The sequence below is a fragment of the Puma concolor genome, chromosome B1, assembly GCF_028749965.1.
Source record: "Puma concolor isolate L17-30 chromosome B1, mPumCon1.1.hap2, whole genome shotgun sequence".
Classification (NCBI taxonomy): domain Eukaryota; kingdom Metazoa; phylum Chordata; class Mammalia; order Carnivora; family Felidae; genus Puma; species Puma concolor.
This window is the reverse complement of record NC_141670.1, coordinates 76,496,987-76,516,248: the sequence shown is the minus strand read 5'-3', so window position 1 is coordinate 76,516,248 and position 19,262 is coordinate 76,496,987. Positions and strand designations below refer to the sequence as shown.

Here is a 19,262-nt window from a genome sequence, read left to right as displayed (position 1 = left end):
ATTTTCAATGTAATGTTATTCATGATGAAAGGAAAATATCCTCTGCTTTGCATGTATTGTCAAATTAATCTAACCACCTTGCTGATGAAGGCGTCCCCAAACATGGGCTGTAAAAACCACGTGTTTTTATTAGTAACAGGGCTGCTGATTTCCATCTCGACACATGTATTGATTACCCTCTGAGTCCCTGCTGGCGTAGCAGGTGCTTTGAGAATTCACACTGTAGGTCAGACACAGTCATTTCTGCAGTAAGTCTGTAGTCTTAAAGGATGGGCGAAGACATTAAGGAAACTGGGAAAGGAAATGGACTAGCCCACAAAAGAGGAAGCTGAGGGCTTAATAATTCCAGAATAGGAAAGACAGCTGAGTTTTGAGAGGTGGCATTTCCCTGTCACCACATCTTAATGTGAGCACAGGGTAAGGCACACTGTTTTTTTAAAAAAAGTTTTAACATTTATTTTTTGAGAGACAGAGCATGAGTGGGGGAGGGGCAGAGAGCGAGGGAGACATGAATTTGAAGCAGGCTCCAGGCTCTGAGCTGTCAGCACAGAGCCCGACGCGGGCCTCAAACTCTCGAACTGTGAGATCGTGACCTGAGCTGAATTCGGGTGCTCAACTGACTGGGCTGCTCAGGCGCCCCGCGTGAGGCACACTTTAGATGACGGGGGTAGAATCTTCTTTACAATGAGGAATGCTTTCTGGTTGGGAAGACCGGGGCTGTGTTGCCACGGGAAGCAGTTTAGAAGAAGGCAGAGTGGCAATGTGTGTTCTGGCTGCCCGGCAGCAGAACCCCTTCCTCTGGAAGCCCACTTCTTCAGCCTTCTGGTGGTTCCGCTCACGTACCGCAGGGTCCTTTCATGCAGGGTCATTTTGCTTGGGTTGAGTCCGTTCTCATGAAGTTGTGTGGACTCCAGGAGCTGAAGCAATATGCTGAGAATAATCCTTCATTACACAGTAGGTGCTCAGAAACTGACCAGTGATGATGGCGTTGTTTCTATGGTGGTTCGTATTGTAACTAAGATGCTTTCTGAAACAGCTAGTAAACAGCCGACGGATGGATTTAGCAATCTTTGGGATACTGTTTGGATCTCTGCTTCTGCACTTAAACACCCACCCCAGAGTGTCTCTGTTCATTCTGACCTCAGAACCAAACTGTGAAATAGCTTTCTTATGCGATATTTGGAGTATTTCAATAACTGAATTCCATTAGATGAGGTTCAAATATAATGGATCATATGTTGAATTACACTCTGATAAGTTATATTATAATGAAGTATTAGGGAACAAATTATGCACACATAGTACAGCAAGGGAGGCTTTAGATATAATGTGCCAGGGCACCGGGGTGGCTCAGTTGGTTGAGCATCCAACACTTGGTTTTGGCTCAGGTCATAATCTCATGGTTTGTGGGCTTGAGCCCCGCGTTGGGCTCTATGCTGACAGTGCAGAGCCTGCTTGGGATTCTCTTTTTCCCTCACTCTCTGCCTCTCCTCTGTGCTCGCTCTCTCTCAAAATAAATAAATAAACATTAAAAAAAAAGAAAGAATTTGCTGACCGCTCTGGGGAGAGGTTTATGATAGGCAAGAGGAAGTGTATTATATTTAATGAATTAGCTAATTGATAATATTTAATTGATTTAATTATTACATTTAATGTATTACAGATATAGTGAAGAAATGCTGGGAATAAAAGATAGAGACTGGCTTAATTTTAACATTTTTCCTTCAAATATGTTGCTGATGTCACTCTAGCCATCATTTTAATTCCTTCCTTCCTCAAATATTTTAGGAATAAGTAGTCAAACTTACTGATTTTGGATATCACCTCCATTTGCCTTTTCAGCCTGCCCGTGGCGGTGTCAGTGACTGGTGTGGCCTAGAGGTCTAGGAGCAGAAGGGAGGCTTGAGGGGCCAGGAGGGAGAGAGTCTGACTCATCAACTGCAGGCTCTCTGCAGACTTGGAATAACTGAACGTCATCTTTCCTGAATGTTTGGCTGAAACAGTGGGGCTGCTCGCTGAGAACCAGGGTATCTGTCTTCCTTTATGTACTTGAACGTTCTTTGTGCTCTGTGTCCTTGGAGGGTAGAAGATGTCTGTGAAGAGCCCACCCAGCTGCTGCCCTTGGCTGCACTTGGGTGGACATGCCTCCTGCCTGGCTGCTAGCTTGTCTGGCAGCAGTGAGCAAAGTTCTTAGCCTGTGTTTCCTGTGAAGGTCCCTTCATGCCTGTTCAGTGCGATCCAGCCTTATTGTTCCTCTCTTCCCTGCTGCTTTCAGTGGGCAGGGTTCAGCTGAGTCTCAGTTTCCTAACCCTCCAATTGGAGCTGCAGGGGCTGAAGACTTACACATGACCCGGGTGAGCCCCTGCTTAGCTAGTTGTTTCCTGTCTATGGAAGGAAAAGCCAAGGGAAGGTGGCTTCTAACTTGGAGAGGATGCAACAGTCACCTGACCCCACTGCCTGCCACCTGCCTAAGCGACAGAAGGTAGAACCCATCTGTTTGTTCCAATGTGACTGGATCACAAAAAAACAATTAGCAGGTGGGAAATTTGTTTTTCGGGACATACACATAAACCTGCCATTATAGGGAGGATTCTGGTGCTAATTTAGATGCAAATGGAATTGCCCAACTAGAGCTGATTACAGAAAGGTCAGAATGTCTATATGCTCAATTTCACTCCTACGCTACACATTAAGTTGATGTGCTGCCGCGATCGTGGGCACAATGGCTGGGCTTGGTTCTGGCCTTCGCTTTTGAGAGAGTTTTGAATTACAGAAGCGGGATGTGACACATGGTGTCAACTCCTCTCTTCCTTCCCACTCCCTTTTTTAAAGGAAAACAAGTCCTATTTTGTCCTTTTCTGAGAGGCTTGAGATATTAATTTTAAAAATGCATGTCTGGGGCTCATGGCTAAGAGAGAAAGGAGTAGATTGACTGTAAATTCAGTTGCTTCCTGGTCGGAGAACTAATCTGGACTATGCATGCACTTCTTCCAGACTCTGGACATGCTGGGTTGTAGCCTGGGGTGTAGGACTGGTGAGGAGCCTGAGCGGCTGAGGGGGAGGCAGAAAGGCCCGTGGGCTGGTGTGGTTATTCCAGTGCTACTGTGTCGCTTTTCAGATGTTTCTGACTCTAATGCACAGTCCAAAATTTATCTTAGGCATTTGTGTATGTTTGTCTATATTTTTTTGCTGAGTATGTAACAAGGCACATACATAAATATAATATATTACATTACATATATTTTGAACAAAATAGGCACCCGAAAGTTTCACAAAATAGTTCCTACCAAGTGCAATGTACTCTAGTATTTTCTGTTTCAGTCTGGTCTAAACCATGAGTGAACTGATAGACTGATTTCACTATCCACTTTTGGATTTCAGACTCTAGTTTAAAAACACCATTTTGAGGGACTGGTGAAGGCATTGGGCGTGAAGGGGACCCAGGTGAGAGCTAGTGGAGGGGGGAGAAGGTGGGTGAAGAAAGGGATTGATTTCAAAGGGTAGACCAAACTGGTCTTGACAGAGATGAAGTCAAGTCCCTGAGTCAGGGCTCAGGTTCCATTCTAGAACTGGGGCCGAAAAGTGAAGCACAGAAGGGTGCCTCAGCAGATACATTCTTTAGGTTCATGGTTGCATTTATCTTGTCAAGGATAATTATTTGTTTGTGGGAAGGAGTTTTCCTTAGGTTATTGCTGTCCTGATGCCTTAATTTTTTAAAATTTGTTTTTCTAAATAATTTTTTTAATGTTTATTTATTTATGAGACAGAGACAGAACATGAGCAGGGGAGGGGCAGAGAGAGAGAGAGAGAGAGAGAGAGAGAGAGAGAGAGAGAGAGAGAGAAAGACACAGAATGCAAAGCAGGCTCCAGGCTCTGAGCTGTCAGCACAGAGCCCAACACGGGGCTTAAATTCATGAACCGTGAGATCATGACCTGAGCCAAAGCTGGACGCTTAACCGACTGAGACACCCAGGTGCCCCTATGGTTCTGCCTTTAGTAAGAATTAACATTCCTAAGCTTTAGTATCCTTAAATTTTATTACTGTATATTATATGGTAGTAAGGTAGAACCTCATTTACTATTTCTACTAGTATTTGTACCCGAATTTGTAGCTACCTGCAATTCCTTAGAGAACAAGAGAAATAAATACTGACACTCATCTCACTGGTAAGGCAAAAGGTCTTATGTACATCAAGAGCTGATTGTCCTTTGTAATTGGACCATGAAGAGGATGCTACTGTCCTGTTCTACTAATATGTCCTCTTTGGGGCATCAGTGGCCGCTTTGGTTTTGCATTCTGCACGGCAGAGCTGCCTTCCCCTGGGGGTTCATCGTTAGCTTTCAAGTGATCACACTTAGGCTCTGGTCTCATCCTTGTTAAGGAGGTTGCCTATTTGGGGGATTAGAGGAAGATTCTGAAAAGTAAGATAATGGGGCAGGAAAAGATTTTCTGGGATAAAAGTCTTCTGAGGGCTCTGTGAATATGGAGGAGGGAAGAGACAGAGAAGGGAACCAGATTTTCTTGGCTTGGGTATTAGTTTAAGGTGAGTGTGACCTCGATTTATAAAGAGGTTACAACTTGATGCTTAATAGAATTGGGTTTTTAATATTTATACCATGTTATGTAAATGCTGCCCCTCCAAGTGTTTTCTTAAATCCTCTTAGCTTATAAATGACAGCTTTGATTGCTAAGAAAAGAAAAAAAAATAATAAAATCTTTCATTTATCCAGCCTAAGAGTAGTAAACAATAGATGCTTAATGCCCTGCTTTCATGTGAGCCCCCAAAGACTGAGACTTCTGTTCTAAAGGGTTTATTGCTGTGCTTTTGAGCTTATTAAGGTCATGTGTAACTTAAGGGGGGAAAAGCTGATGGTGCATTATTGGTGCAAAGGCAGCTCCTGGAATTGTGCAGGACATGTCAGCTCAGCAGTGCTCAGTAAGGAAGGCTGAAAATACAGTATTGCAGAAATTGCATGCATGCATGGCCCGTTTGAAATGTCTGGTTGTGCGTTTTTCTAGTGATCCAGATCATTAGGGAATTAGACTTCTGCCCAAGTGATTTTGAATTAAGTTTCTGCTAACGGACCCCGAGATTGTGGCAGTGGAATGGGGTGAGCTAATGGAGCTCCACGTTCGGTGGTGGTGTGAATCATTCCCCCATAAGTATACTTGGTGACATCAGTTATTTCATAGGTTTTTATTAAAAATGTCCCCATTCTCTGGGGCCCTCAGAACACATTCGGAGAAGAGGGAAGAATTAAAAATTAAGCTCAACTCTGGCAAATGTAAATCACTAGGACCTTGGGGGCTGTTGTTTATTCAGGAAATGTTATATTCAGTACCTTCTATGTGCCCAACTCTGTACATTGCACTGGAGTAATAAAAAAGACATAGCATGTGTTCCAGGACAGTGTTAAGAGTGCTATGAGCTTGGGACTGGAGAACACCAAAAAAACACAAGGATAGAAGCAGTTTATTTCAGGACCAGGGACAGCCCATGAGAAGCACTCTTCTCAAGGTAATTTATTTGCTGAGTGGTTGAGGCTCACCTGTTTGTTTTGTTATATTTGGGCCACAGAGAGCCCTTTCAAGTTGGTCAGATGACACAGTGGTGTGTGGAATGTTTTGAGGGCTCAGAGCACTGGCGCTGAGCTGGAGGGGGACGGCGTTTGCACTCTGTTGCACGCCGAGCTCATGCCACTCAGGGTTCTGCTGGGCCACTTGTCAACAGATCCTGAGAGGGTGAGTTCAAGTGTACTGTATAGGCATGCCTTGCTTGGAATAAGGAAAATAGACAAAACTGATTTGGCTTTATCTTATCCACTTGGTCTCCTCTGTCTGGAATATAACTAAGGACCAAGAAAATATATGAAAACAGTTTAAGCCTTTATGTACAGATGCATCCACATGGGGCCTATCTATACTCAGATACCAGATTTGCTGATCTGGTTTCTAAACTGATTTTGAAGACAGAACATTACAAGGAGAAGAGTGTATTATAAAAGGAATGACCAACAACAATATCATAAAGTGACAGTTAATACTTTGGAAGAAAGGAAGAAAGAAATGAAAAACTGGAAAAGAGAAAGATGTAACCACTCAAAAAGCATCCCCATCTGTTTAGCGCAGGTGCGTTAGACTCATGGCAGGGGAGATTGCTGAGATTTCTAGGGGATAGAGCTGGAATCTGAAGTTTGGAACTGTTTCCCTCGTGATTTCCATGCATCCCAGTTTGGGTATTTCTGTTCTACAGTCAGTCAGACAATTGATGACCCCTGTTCATCAAGAGATGTTGTACTTTGCTTTTTAGGAAGACAAAGAAATCTATCCGAGTTCTTAAGATATTCCCTATCAAAATGCTTAAAATTAAAATTTGAATGCTTTAAGCACCAAGTCCTCAGCACTTTGAAAAAATTGACTCTTGAGAGTTTTATATTCCCTGAAAGACAGACATTCTACTGCTCGGGATAATCACACCACGTAGAAAATACTAATTTGTATTATAAAAAAAAAAGTCGGTTACTTTATAAGTGGTAAACTCTTATAGCACTTTATAAATAACACTTTACGTATATTATGCAGTTATAAAAATTTGACTTGCAACTTTCCAGGAACATACCTGAACATCTGCATTACTTTGTATCTGTACCTCTTACATATATACGTGCATACACACACCCATCTTCCTGGACAGAAAATGTGTTCTTATGGTTCTAGCTCCTGGTACATAGCAAGTCTAATAAATATTTATTGGATGACTAATGATGAAACAGTTATATTGAGCTTTCTAATTAATCCTTTATTGACCATGTAGATACTTTACATTATCTATCCCCCCCCCCCCTTTGTGGTTACACACTAAAATCTTTATGGTATTTGAACTGCATTTGATGATTAGAGTTGTCAGAACACTTGAATTGCTTTTTTATGTCCTTGCTTTTCCGTTACTGAATTAAAGGGCGGAAGCAGCATGTGGTATTGTGGGATGTGAATAGGTTATAGGCTTCAGATGAAGCTCTGAAGCGTGTTCTCGTGGTTGGCATGTCCTTGCCTTGATGGGGTCACTACGGTGAGGCCAGGGGCCTTTGGGGAAGCATGTATCACAGCATCGAGAGGATGCTCGCCTGTGCTCACTCTGTCGTTGGTCCCAGGTGACTGTGGAGGAGGTCATGACCACAACTGCATATCTGGACCTTTTCCTGCGTAGTATCTCCGAGCCAGCATTACTCGAGATCTTCCTTCGTTTTATCCTGTTGCACCAGCACGAGAATGTCCACATCCTAGATACTCTCACAAGCCGAATCAACACCCCATTTCGGGTAAGGTGAACCCCAGAGGAAGGGACTTTATAACTCAGAACAAATTTCAGGAGAGTTTGTTTTGGGGATTAATGATGAATATTTTTTCTCTAATCCCCCCTCCCCTGCTGTTTCTTGTAGCTATTATTATTATGACACCATTATGGATTTCATTGACCAGGTTTTAGGTCCGTCCTATCTAGAACACAGACTAGGAATTACTCCCTGGTGCAAAAAATTACTTAAGTGCTCTGATGAAATGATGAAAGCTTACTCTCAAAAGGGTACAATGATTTTATAATTCACCTGTAGGTATCTTCCCTATTTGGCTATTTACCTTTCCTTTTTGGAAATTAGAGATCAAAAGAATTCTTGGTTTTGAATGAACTTCTTAGAAGACTATATTATCATACTCTCAGCACTACTGAAAATGGAACCAAGGAGAATGTTTGCCCCAAAGCCAAGAGACAAGCCCAAAGGAGCTGAGGCATGGGGCTAAACATTCTAGTTGGGGAGCTGGCCAGGGTACCTGCAATTTTCTGTTAGCCCTGTCTTGTAAATAACCAATGTCATATTTGAAAATAACTTGGGAAAATAAATGCCAAGCAGGAGATCGTGTGTGTGTGCGCGCGCGCATGTGTGTGTGTGTATGTGTGTTGGGGAGTTGTAGGAGCACGTTTATGTGGATCTTTAAAAGTTCGAAATAAGAGCACAGGCATTTTGTAGGAGGGTCATTCTGCATTATGGCATCATTCTAGACATAGGCTTTCTTAAATGTTTATTTATTTTTGAGACAGAGAGAGACAGAGCATGAGCAGGGAAGGGGCAGAGAGAGAGGGAGACACAGAATGTGAAGCAGGCTCCAGGCTCTGAGCTGTCAGCACAGAGCCCGACACGGGGCTCGAACTCACGAACTGTGAGATCATGACCTGAGCCAAAGTCGGACGCTTAACTGACTAAGCCACCCAGGCACCCCTAGACATAGGCTTTCTAATCAAATCCTGTAGGAGAACTAAAAGCCTTAACACACATTCTCTCGGGAAGCAGCATGTTTTTATCAAAGCTGCTAAAAAAAGAGGCCATTTTATTTTGTAATTCTGATTTATTTTCCATCTGTGGGGAGTAGAGCTATTCTTCCAATATCTGAAATAGAATGTGTGTTTTTTGCTTCCCAGCTCTGTGTGGTGTCCCTGGCATTGTTTAGAACTCTCATCGGTTTACATTGTGAAGATGTGATGTTACAGCTAGTTCTAAGGTGAGTTGCCCTCTTTTGTTCTCTTTAAAGAAAAACTCAATATGTACTATTGCTATTATATTTTTCTTTGGGTCATATAAGCCATGTAGGAGCCATGCTTCTAAGGGAAAAAATGATCAGGAATATCAATCTAATTTCTGTATCATTTCCCAAGGTTAATTTTAGTTTTCCTATTAAGAGTATTTACGGGGCTAAATACATTGTATTATAAATATGTTCCTGGAAATAACAGATAGGATGTTTGGAAATTTTCAGACTATGAAGGCTTTCCTGTTCTGCGGCTGAATGTCTTTCTCCTGAAGTACACTTTTAGAGGCCTGTGTTACTGGAAACAACTTTTCCAAATATGAAATGCTATTGATATATAATTTTTATGACTCTTGCTTTCCTAATGTTACACCTACAGCATGCTCTCTCTGACCCATAAGTATGTTTCAATTCAATTCAGTAAATATTTAATGAGTACTTTCCGTGTACAGTTCAGAAGAGAGTAGGGCATGGGGTAGAGGGATTGAAAAGGACTTCTAAACAAGGTGGAGCAGGTAGGACCTTCGGAGGGACAGGTGAGAAAGGTTTGGGGAATTGGCTAGTATTTGAAGGCAGGTGTCAGGAGTCAAAGTGAACTGCTGTTAGGATGCTGTTAATGTGGTCATTTGGCAGGGGACTCAGGAACACCTAACCCCGCCTTGGCCCAACTCTGCCTCTCCTGTGGGGGTCCCCAAGGGAAGCATCTGCTTTGTGAAGGGAGAGAGGGGGAGGTGGCTAGGCTTTGTGCTCCCACACTCCCCTCTCGGGGTATGGAAACAAAAAGGAACAAGTCAGCCAGGGTCATCTGGCACGCCTTCCTGCCTCCTCCTTCCTTTGATTCCTTTGAGGACGTTCTGACCCTTTGTGTGACCTCCTCCTTGGGAATAGCGGGAGAAGAAGCCTAGGACAGGGGAAGAGGAGGAGACTTGGACCACCTCTGGTCACCAGTGGGGTTTTGATACAACGTGAGTAGAATTACGAGAAGAGGACATTCCAAGTGGCTGCGTTAGCATTTCCAGCGTGGTAGCTGTGGACAAGTAAGGGCGTGGCGAAGTGGTCAGGGAACAAGAGGCTTCACCCAGGAACAGGTTAGAAATGCAGATTCTTGGTCTTTTCCCAGATGTGCTGACTCAGGGGGTGGGTGGGGCCTGGCAAGCTATGTTCTAACTAACTCTCCAGGGGATTCTGATGCATGGCTGATTTTGAGAACCAGTGGTCACTGGTTTATCTGCAAATGGGAGCGATAAAAAAACCAAAACCAAACCCAGGCTGGAAGAGGTGGGATGGTGACATCATGGTGGAGGCCTCACAGAGTTATCATTTCGTGGGGAAGTAGATCACTTATTAATTTTCTTACTTTAAAAAGAGTTTTTGGACTTTCTAGAGGTTTAGATTAGGTCATCAGTCACTAATCTTAAGGCACTGGCAAAGAACAAATCTGATCACGAAGAGAGAGCCTGGGTAGTCTGGCTAGAATATTTTGAGTAGAACATCCCATCCTAAAAGGATTGCTTCAGCCTCCCGTTAGGTGTCTGCTGACGTGACAGATGCATTAGCAAGGCCTGAACGGAATCCCTCAGAGCAGCTTGTTAAAGCCTTTCTTACTGCCCCAAACCACACTTTGCTTCCCACCACGGTAAAACCTGATTATATTTAAGTGTCAAATTCCTAAAGGCTGCTTTGCTGGGGGCATGAAACGCAGCTGTCTTTTTCAGCCTCCCTGGAAGCCTGGCCCTGCTGGGGATGTGCAGAGCCTTTCCCCTCTGAGCCACCTCATCACATGTGGCCCAGCTGGGGACAACTCCTCCATCACCTTTGGTCTACGCGGGATGCGGTGCGGTGCTCGTTGTGCTAAACACAGCCCTCAGAGATCGTGTTAGCTGCTTTTGAGACCCAGTCACGTGCCATGTGAAGGGGGAGAAATTGGCTCATGGTTGAGATATTTCCATATCCAAGTCAGGGCTAATCGTTTCCCAGCAAAGTGCCTGAAGGGCACACGTCGAAGATTCTGAATAGGGTGATGGAAGCCAAATCCCACGTAACTACCTGGTCTTAGGCTCTCTGAGCCCAAGCATTTTCCTTGTTTCTTTAATGAGGATGATGGCGATAATACAATAATGATAGTTGCCCTTTATGTAATATTTTCTTTTTCTTTTTTTTCAGAGAGAGAGAGAGTGTGAGAGGGGCAGCAGGGGGTGGGGGAGGGAGAGGGAGAGAGAGGGAGAGAAGGAGAGAGGGAAGCCCCCAAGTGGGCTTCATGCTCAGTGTGGAGCTTGGACGTGGGGCTTGATCCTATGACCCTGGGACCATGACCTGAGTGAAAATCAAGAGTTAGACGCTCAGTGGAATGAGCCACCCAGGCGCCCCAATTTATTTCGAATTCTACCTCATTGCCTGGGGGAATCCATGAGCAAATGGAGAATATACACGGAAGTCAGGTACGCAGCAGACTCGCGGGAACCCTCAGCTTCCTGGTCTCCGCCCTCTGAACTGCCAGGTCCCCCCCCCCCCCATTTTAAATTATATTTGTCATAACATACACAGAACATAAAATTTGCCATCGCAACCATACAGTTCAATGAATGGTATTAAATACATTCACATTGTGGTGCAGCCATTGCTGCTATCCAGCTCCAGAAATGTTTCCACCTTGCAACAGGAACACTGTGTCCCGCTAAACACTAATTCACCATGTCTCCCTCCTCCGGCCTCAGGATGCCACTCTCCTACTTTCTGACTCTCTGAATTTGACTACTCTCTAGATACCTCCCTTAGGTGGAATCATACCCTTTTTTGGTGCCTGAACTTTATCACTTTTCATTTTGTCTTCATGTTGTTGCATGTGTCAGGATTTCCTTCCTTTTTAGGACTGAATAATATCCCACTGTTTATATATACCACATTGTGTTTCTCCATATGTCTGGTGATGGACGTTTTGGGTTGCTTCTGCTTTTTGGCTGTTGTGAATAATGCTTCTAGGAGCATAGGAGTACATATACCTCTCTTCAACACCCTGCTTTCAATTCTTGTGGGTGATATACCCAGAAGTGGGATGGCTGGATCACATGGTAACTCTATTTTAAGTTTTTTACTGTTTTGCATAATAACTGCACCATTTTACATGCCCACCAACAGCGCACGAGGGCTCCAGTTTCTCCACATCCTTGCCAACACTTGTTATTTTCTGTTAAAGAAATGGTGTTTTTGTGATCATGCAAAAATGAGAGACAGATTTCAAGAACCAGTCAGAACTCTTAGAAGTAAAAGCTGTAATTATTACAATGAAAAATCAGGGGTTTGGGTAAATAGCATGTGGGGCACAGATTAAGAGAGAAAGAATTAGTGAACTAGGAGATAGAATGGAAGAAGTTACTACATTTGCAGCAGAAAGAGGTAAAGAGATTAAAATTATGAAAACAAGGCTGTGAATGACGGTGGTTAAATTGATAAAGTGTAACAGATCCCATTAGAAGGAGAGTGAACTGCTGACTTGACCTATTCTATTTTTGGAATTTCTAGCTCATACTAAGATGTTTGGGAGAATCAAGTGTGGGGCTATCTGAAAAGTGTTTTTGAAACGCTGTAACATACTACACAAATTGAAGGGAGGAGAATTTCCTGGAAAATACATCCTAAACTAATGAAAACGTTGTCTTTTCTGATTTAGAATCTGTACAAAAGCAAAGACAATGCAAAATCCTTATTCTTCTAGTCATTTAAACTTTATCTTCAGGGACATAAAACCCAGATTTATAATCTGTCCTTTTTGTTATTGCCGCTATAGTGGTTCGAACGCACATGATAAACGTGTGGGGCTGAGAGGCAGTAGAGCAGTCGAGATTATGTGAGTCCACTGAATTGAACTTATTTGTTATGTGATAAATAATAACTATATGTCCATTTTTGTTGCAATCCAAATACTACTAAATACTGATATTGCAAAGTGATAATCCATTCATAAGTGATATATTTCTTATGGTTAGCATAATAATCAGGAGCCATAACTTGAAATAAGGTACCTCCAAAAGAGAGGCTATTTTAGTGAGCAGAAAACCAAGGAGAAACTGTCCGCCTGCATGGATGTGACATAGAATAGGCCAGAGGCAGGCAGGAAATGCTGATAAGCAGTGAGGTGACAGATCACCCCCATATTCCTGGCACTTGCCAGTTTAGGCAAAATTTAATTGCTTACTACCCTGAATGCCGTTTCTGAATATTTTTCCGGAAGTGCTGGTCCATCGTCAGGTTCTTGAATTGCGTTGCCTCTTGTGTTCAGTTAGAGGATGTTTTGCTCGGAGAGCAAAGTGCATTGCTGTGTGTCCACTTCAGGAACATTTCCATCCTGCATGGGAGCTAGGTGTCTGGAGGAGAGCAAGGGGAAAAAAAAGGCAAGCCAGCCTAGGGGAAGATGGCTAGGAAAAGTACAGTCAGAATGTCTTTGGAAAACAATCTTTTTGAAATTTACTGATGTTGCTTTGTAGATTTTTGCCTCTCGGTGCGTTATTGAGGTTCTTGTCATCTCATAGAAACACCTTACCTACTTCATTGTACTGCTTTGTTTCGCTCGTGTTGTCAGTGTAGCAGTAGGCAATGTGTGCGCTTTGTTATTGATTGGCTGTCACTGAACTGTTTCAGACGCAACGATGCTTCACTTCAATGAGTGAGAGCCAGGGAGAGGGACAGTGGGCCAAGGGGTGCGAAGGGTTGGGGAAATAACGAAAAAAAGAGAGGACAATATGGACGATATCATTTTTTCCCCCTGCTGTGTCGTAGGACGGCTTTGAGTAATCTGGATCTCTAAAATCAGATATTTCTTAGTTTCTGGTTATTTTTACTGCTTTTGAATTTAAATAAAAGCCTCCAGACAAAGTATGTGTAGTATAAATGAAAAGATGGTTTGAGGACAAATTCTGGAGTGATTTTTCTCTTATCGACAGCCACTTCATTTTGATATTTGACATTAGGGCAGCTTCTGACATTCATTCTGTTCCTAATCTTTCCCTGTAAGGGATGGGAAGACAGGGTCAACGCATGGTTTTCCCACTCTTCCCTCTGGGATGATCCTTCATTTCAGAGGTGCTGTGGAAGCACTGTGAATACGAGGGAGGGGTTATTTATGTGAACTCACTCCCCATTTCCAATTTTTTTTTTAACTTTCTTTATTTTGAGAACGCACAGCGGGGAGGGGCAGAGAGAGAGGGAGAGAGAGAGAATCCCAAGCAGGCTCTGGGCTGTCAGCACAGAGCCCAAAGCAGAGCTCAGACTCATGTCCTGTGAGATCATGGCCTGAGCTGAAATCGGGAGTCAGACACTTCACTGACTGAGCCACCCAGCCCCCCCCCCCTTTTCGATTTGATAAAACCTCTGCTTCAGCCTATAGGGAATCTGTTTATTTGATTTACTCAGAAGAAAATTCTTAGTTTCTGCTGAAAATATGTGTTTGCAAAGTTGCAAATTCCCAATTACTCTTTATTCTAATATAATTTCCAGCTACCCACTGGTGATATTTGATAAATAGCTTTATTAGGTTTGATCCACTGTTCCATTTCTAAAAAATACTTCAAACAAAGAGCAGAAATCTATGTATATCAACTTAAATCATGAAATATGCTTGGTTGGAGCTGTAAGCAGTCATCAAGTTCCTGCAGTGTATCAAAGCATTGAAGCAGTTTCTTTCTTAAATAATTAATGATCAAAATAAGGAGATAATAAATCCTATGTGATATGAGTTTCCCTAGGCCTCACCAGCCAGTGAGATGAGAACAGTCCATCTCAACAACCACACGATGTTTTCCTGGGTCTTCTGGCCTTCACCTGTCAACTAAGAACTTGGCCTTAGGGAGGGGTCTTAACCCATGGTCACAAGCAAGTGTGTCCACCACCATAGTTGCCACAGCAGTGCCTGGTGAGGCCCCTTTGGTTGGTGCCGTCTCCCTCTGCCCCTGTCTGGTCCCCACCTGAGAGCGCAGAGGTGCTGAGGTGCTGGCCCAGCACTGCCTTCCCTTGTGCCCTCAGGGTCAGAGCTGTGCCCTGTAGACAGAGGGACAGAGCTGTGCTCCCTGTGTAGACAAGTGGGAGAAAGCCTCTCTCCTCTGCATCATTGTCTGTCACCAAAGCATCTCTGCTCACAGAGATCCTTGTGAAAAGACCTCCTTCATTTTGCTACCTACAGCTTCTTTTTTAAAATGTTTGTTTATTTTTGAGAGAGACAGAGAGACACAGAGAGAGAGAGAGAGAGAGAGAGAGAGACAGAGGAAATACGAAGCAGGCTCCAGGCTCTGAGCTGTCAGCACAGAGCCTGACACAGGGCTCGAACTCACAAACTGTGAGATGATGACCTGAGATGAAGTCAGAAGCTTAACTGACTGAGCCATCCTGGTGCCTCAACCTACAACTTCTGTTTCTTCTCCGCTAGTGCTCGGATCAAGACCCCAGAGCTGGGCCAAGAATTAGAACAGACCTGTCACCTTGCCCATATTGTCCTCCTCTCTTTCCTTTTTGTTTTTATGACCTTTGATATTCATACACTCGAATTTATGAAAGTCGATGCCACCACATCAGACCTGCGGGGAATGTCTGGATCTCAGTGATTCCAAGTTTAGGCTTCAGGAGTGTGTGGATTATATGCCCGTGGGTGTGGGGGAGAAGAGACTAGGAGCCTCTGGCAGAGTACTTGAAGAATGGTGTGGTGGTTCTTTTGGGAATGGGAGGGCTAAGTGGCAAACTTGTTTCACACTGTGAAAGTTATTAAGATCTTTCATGTAAAGCACCATGAAAAGAATTCAGTCTTTTTTCCTCCTTGACTCAGGCTCTTGCCGTTGGTCAGTCATTGATGTAAACGTACCTTCCTCATTTGGATCAACAGGAAGTGGGAGACACAGCTTAGTTGTTCTCAGGCCTCCAGACACACCCTGAAAGTTGTACTTCTATCTTTTTCACCGAATCCTTCATCATAGCTTGTTTTCTTCTGTACTGTCTCTTTCTCAAAAGCAAAAAACAGAAACAAAAACATTCTGGTTTATTGAAGATCATGGCTCAGGTCTTCGGGAATTGGCCCCTGTGTACGAGTGACACTTGGCTCTGGCTCTGGAATGCTGCCTCCATCCCGTTTTTTTCCGTCTTTGTTTAAAGGAACAGTATTATTGCCCCCCCCCCCCCCCGTTAAGAGTGTCAACCATTTAAATAAACTTTATTCCACCTGTGAAGCCCGTGGATGTGCTCCCAGAGTGTCAGAACTGATTGCCCAGATTTTCTTATCTCTAGGTTCATAGTGATACTCAGGTATTTTTGATCACCCACGGAAAGCATTTTGTGTGCAGTGGGGCCTAGTGTTCCTTGGTGAGGCCTTGGCCACTGTGAAGTTGTGATTTATAAAAGAAATACATATTTGGTCCCTGTCCTGTCCTGTGTCTGGCACAGACCTCCTAAAACCCTTGGAATTTCCTACATGCTGAGAAGAACAAAGATGTGTTTGTTATGTTGATAAGGCCACTCCATGACCCAAACCTGGGGATGGAGGCTGGTTGCCAGGAGACCCAACCATGTGATTAGACGGTTACTTACAACCTTGGTCCTACTCCCCTGACCTCCCGGGTTAAATCAGTCACCAACAGCCAGTGACTTAATCAACCGTGTCTCTGTAATAGAGCCTCCATAAAAATCCAAAAGGACCGGGTTCAGAAACCTTCCAGGTTGTTGAACACACAGAGATGTGGGGAGATCAATACCCTTGGAGAGAGCATGGAAGGTCTGCGCCCTTCCCCCACACCCTGCCCTATGCATCTCCACCATCTGACTGTTCCCCAGTTATATCCTTTTGTAATAAACTGGTGATCCAGGAAGTAAAATGTTGTTCTGAGTTCGGTGAGCCACTGCAGCGTATTATTTGATATCCAAGGAGGTTGTTGGAACCTCCCATTTATAGCAGGTTGGTCAGAAGCACAGGTGATAACCTTGGCCTGCGATGGTCATCTGAAGTGTGTGTACGTGGGCGACAGTCATGTAAGACTGAACCCTTCACCTGTGGATGCTATCTCCAGGTAGATACGGTCAGAATTGAGTTGAATTGAAGGACACCTTGCTGGTGCCTAGAGCCTTGCTGGCTTGTTGGTGTTGGGACACCCCTTCTCCCTGTCCCCAGCTCCCATGTTGGAACTGGTGACCAGAATACCTTTCGCCGCCATATTTTCTCAGGGTCAACCACGAGAGTACGAGAGGGGGTTTGCACTGTGGAGTGGGTCTTTGCCTTTTCGTGCGGCTGCGGTCATTCGGCATCCACTACGAGCCAGAGTTTCTGGGACTATGAAACCACACTGTTAAAGAAGGCCCCTGCTCTGGTAGCACGTTGTACTGAGTGTCCGAGTGTTCTGAGACGCTGAAATAATTGTGAGTCTAGGTACCCGTGCTTTAGGAGAGGGCGGTGAGTGTAGTGGAGGGCGGGAGTAGCTCTGTCTTGGAGCAGGAAGCCCTGGAAGCCTTCCCAGAGAGGGTGACACTGAAGCTGGACCTTGCAGGATGACAAGACATCGGTGAGGCAGGGAACGGGGAGCACATTCCTAGTGAGGGTTACCGTGGGTGCAGACATGGAGGCAGAGCGATAGCGGACCCGGTGAGAGAGGAGGCAGTTCGTGAAGGTTGCAGCGGGAGGGCCCTCTGCAAGGGGGTGGTTCTGCCAGAAGAAGGAAGCCCTCCGCAGGTTTTACGCAAGCGAGTGAGCCCCGGGGCTGGTAGGATGGCTGGCTCGAGAGTGGGGAGAGGATGCATCATGCGTCCACCTCGGGCCATGACGAGTCCCGATGGGAGTGGATGTGGCAGACACTGAATGCAGCCGTGTTGTCGTTACAGGTATCTGATCCCTTGCAACCACATGATGCTGAGTCAGAGGTGGGCCGTGAAGGAGAGAGACTGTTACTCTGTTTCTGCGGCCAAGCTGCTCGCCCTGACCCCCGTCTGCTGCTCCAGCGGGATCACCCTGACTCTTGGGAACCAGGAGAGGGACTATATTCTCTGGTCAAAGTGTACGCATGATAGTTCAGGTAAAAGGAACTCGCCTAGTGAATAATCTTTAAACAAAAAGGATGCCAGATGCCATTCCTCCAATGGATATGTGTCTCTTTGGGTAGACAGGGAATAATGCAGTGAGCCCCATTTCATTTATGAATGACTCGGGGAGGGTCTTTTCTGCTTCCTCTTATAAAATTTTTTTAAATGTTTATTTATTTTAGAGAGAGAGACAGACAGACAGAGCTGGGGAGGGGCAGAGAGAGAGACACACAGAATCCGAAGCAGGCTCCATGCTCCGAGCTGTCAGCACAGAGCCCGATGTGGGGCTCAAACTCACGAACCACGAGGCCATGACCTGAGCCGAAGTTGGATGCTTAACCAACTGAGCCGCCCAGGCACCACCCACCAGACCTTTATTTTGACCAGGCTTTAGTGGCATCCTCAGAGTACATATATGAAAATATGTGCCACCATGTCTTTTTAAACAAAATGGGGGTAGAGATGTGGAGATGGTTGTAGCTAAGATAGAATTAGTCCTTATTCTAATTTGTAAGATGACCCTTTGTGCGTGCTTGCCTGCCAATAATATATCATCATAAAGCTTGAAATTTGTGATGTGGCAACAATATCTGATTCATTTCGTTGACCTACTTAGGTTTTTTTGGGGTTTTTTTTGAGTTTATTTATTTATTTTGATAGAGAAGAGAGTATTCACTCAGGTGGGGGATGGGCAGAGAGAGAGAGAGAGAGAGAGAGAATCAATCCCAAGCAGGGTCCATGCTGACAGCACGGGGTGGGAGCCGAGGAGTGTGGGGAAAAGCTTGATCCCAGGAATCATGAGATCATCACCTCAGCCAAAATCAAGAGTCGCAGAGTCAGATGCTTCACTGACTGAGTCACCCAGGTAACTCCGAGGGTTTTATTTGTTTTTAAATAAATACTCTGGTTTTGTTTTGTTGTTGTTTGTTTGTTTTAATAGGAGTTATAGTACTCGTGCTATTTGCCAGTTGCAGTTGATCTTGTACAAGTAAAATTTATTTTTTTATTGAGAGACACGGAGTGTGCAAGCAGCAGGGAGGGGCAGAGGGAGAGAGACTCGTAAGCAGGCTCCACCCTCAGCGTAGAGCCCCACGTGGGGCTCCATCCCAGGACCTGGGATCATGACCTGAGCTGAAATCAAGAGTCAATGCTCGGTTGACTGTGAGTCACCCAGGCCCTGCACAGGTAAAATTTAAATGGTCACCTATATCAACCTTGGCCCTCTGGCAGGCAGCTGAAACAAGGGGGCATTTGTTCATCTTCGGTGGCCAGAAGGCTATTTCAGTTCGGGAACGTTCTGCCTTTCCTGTGACCGCTAGGAAAGAGTCCAACCCTGGTACTGACCCCGGTATTTCCAGTGTGTATTCTGATATCCCCCCAAACAATATCATCCTGTCTATCCAGGCACCATCCTGTTAGATAAAGTATATTTTCTCTAAGAGCTGGGCTACTTGACCAGGAAAATATCAGGGTGTTTGGTGTAGATGTAATTGTTACAAATTAAGGTGGTTGTATTCTTGGTCTTTAAATAAAGATACAGTGATCATGGAAATTAATAATTTACTTGGCAGTACAAGTTATTTTAAATGTATTTTCCTATTAGGTAAACTATTCCAGATATCTTCTATTTTCCTACCAA

General features: G+C 44.4%; 1 protein-coding gene across 3 annotated transcripts in view; it reads left to right on the top strand.

Moving 5' to 3' along the window:
- FHIP1A (FHF complex subunit HOOK interacting protein 1A) overlaps positions 1-19,262 on the top strand; it is a 250,330-nt gene that overhangs the window by 214,271 nt on the left and 16,797 nt on the right. For all 3 annotated transcript variants that reach the window (XM_025922080.2, XM_086704108.1, XM_086704109.1), the window contains 3 exons: positions 7,153-7,320; positions 8,475-8,554; positions 17,426-17,616. In XM_025922080.2, the coding sequence (XP_025777865.1) occupies positions 7,153-7,320; positions 8,475-8,554; positions 17,426-17,616 (439 nt within the window). The remainder of the gene's footprint in view (positions 1-7,152; positions 7,321-8,474; positions 8,555-17,425; positions 17,617-19,262) is intronic.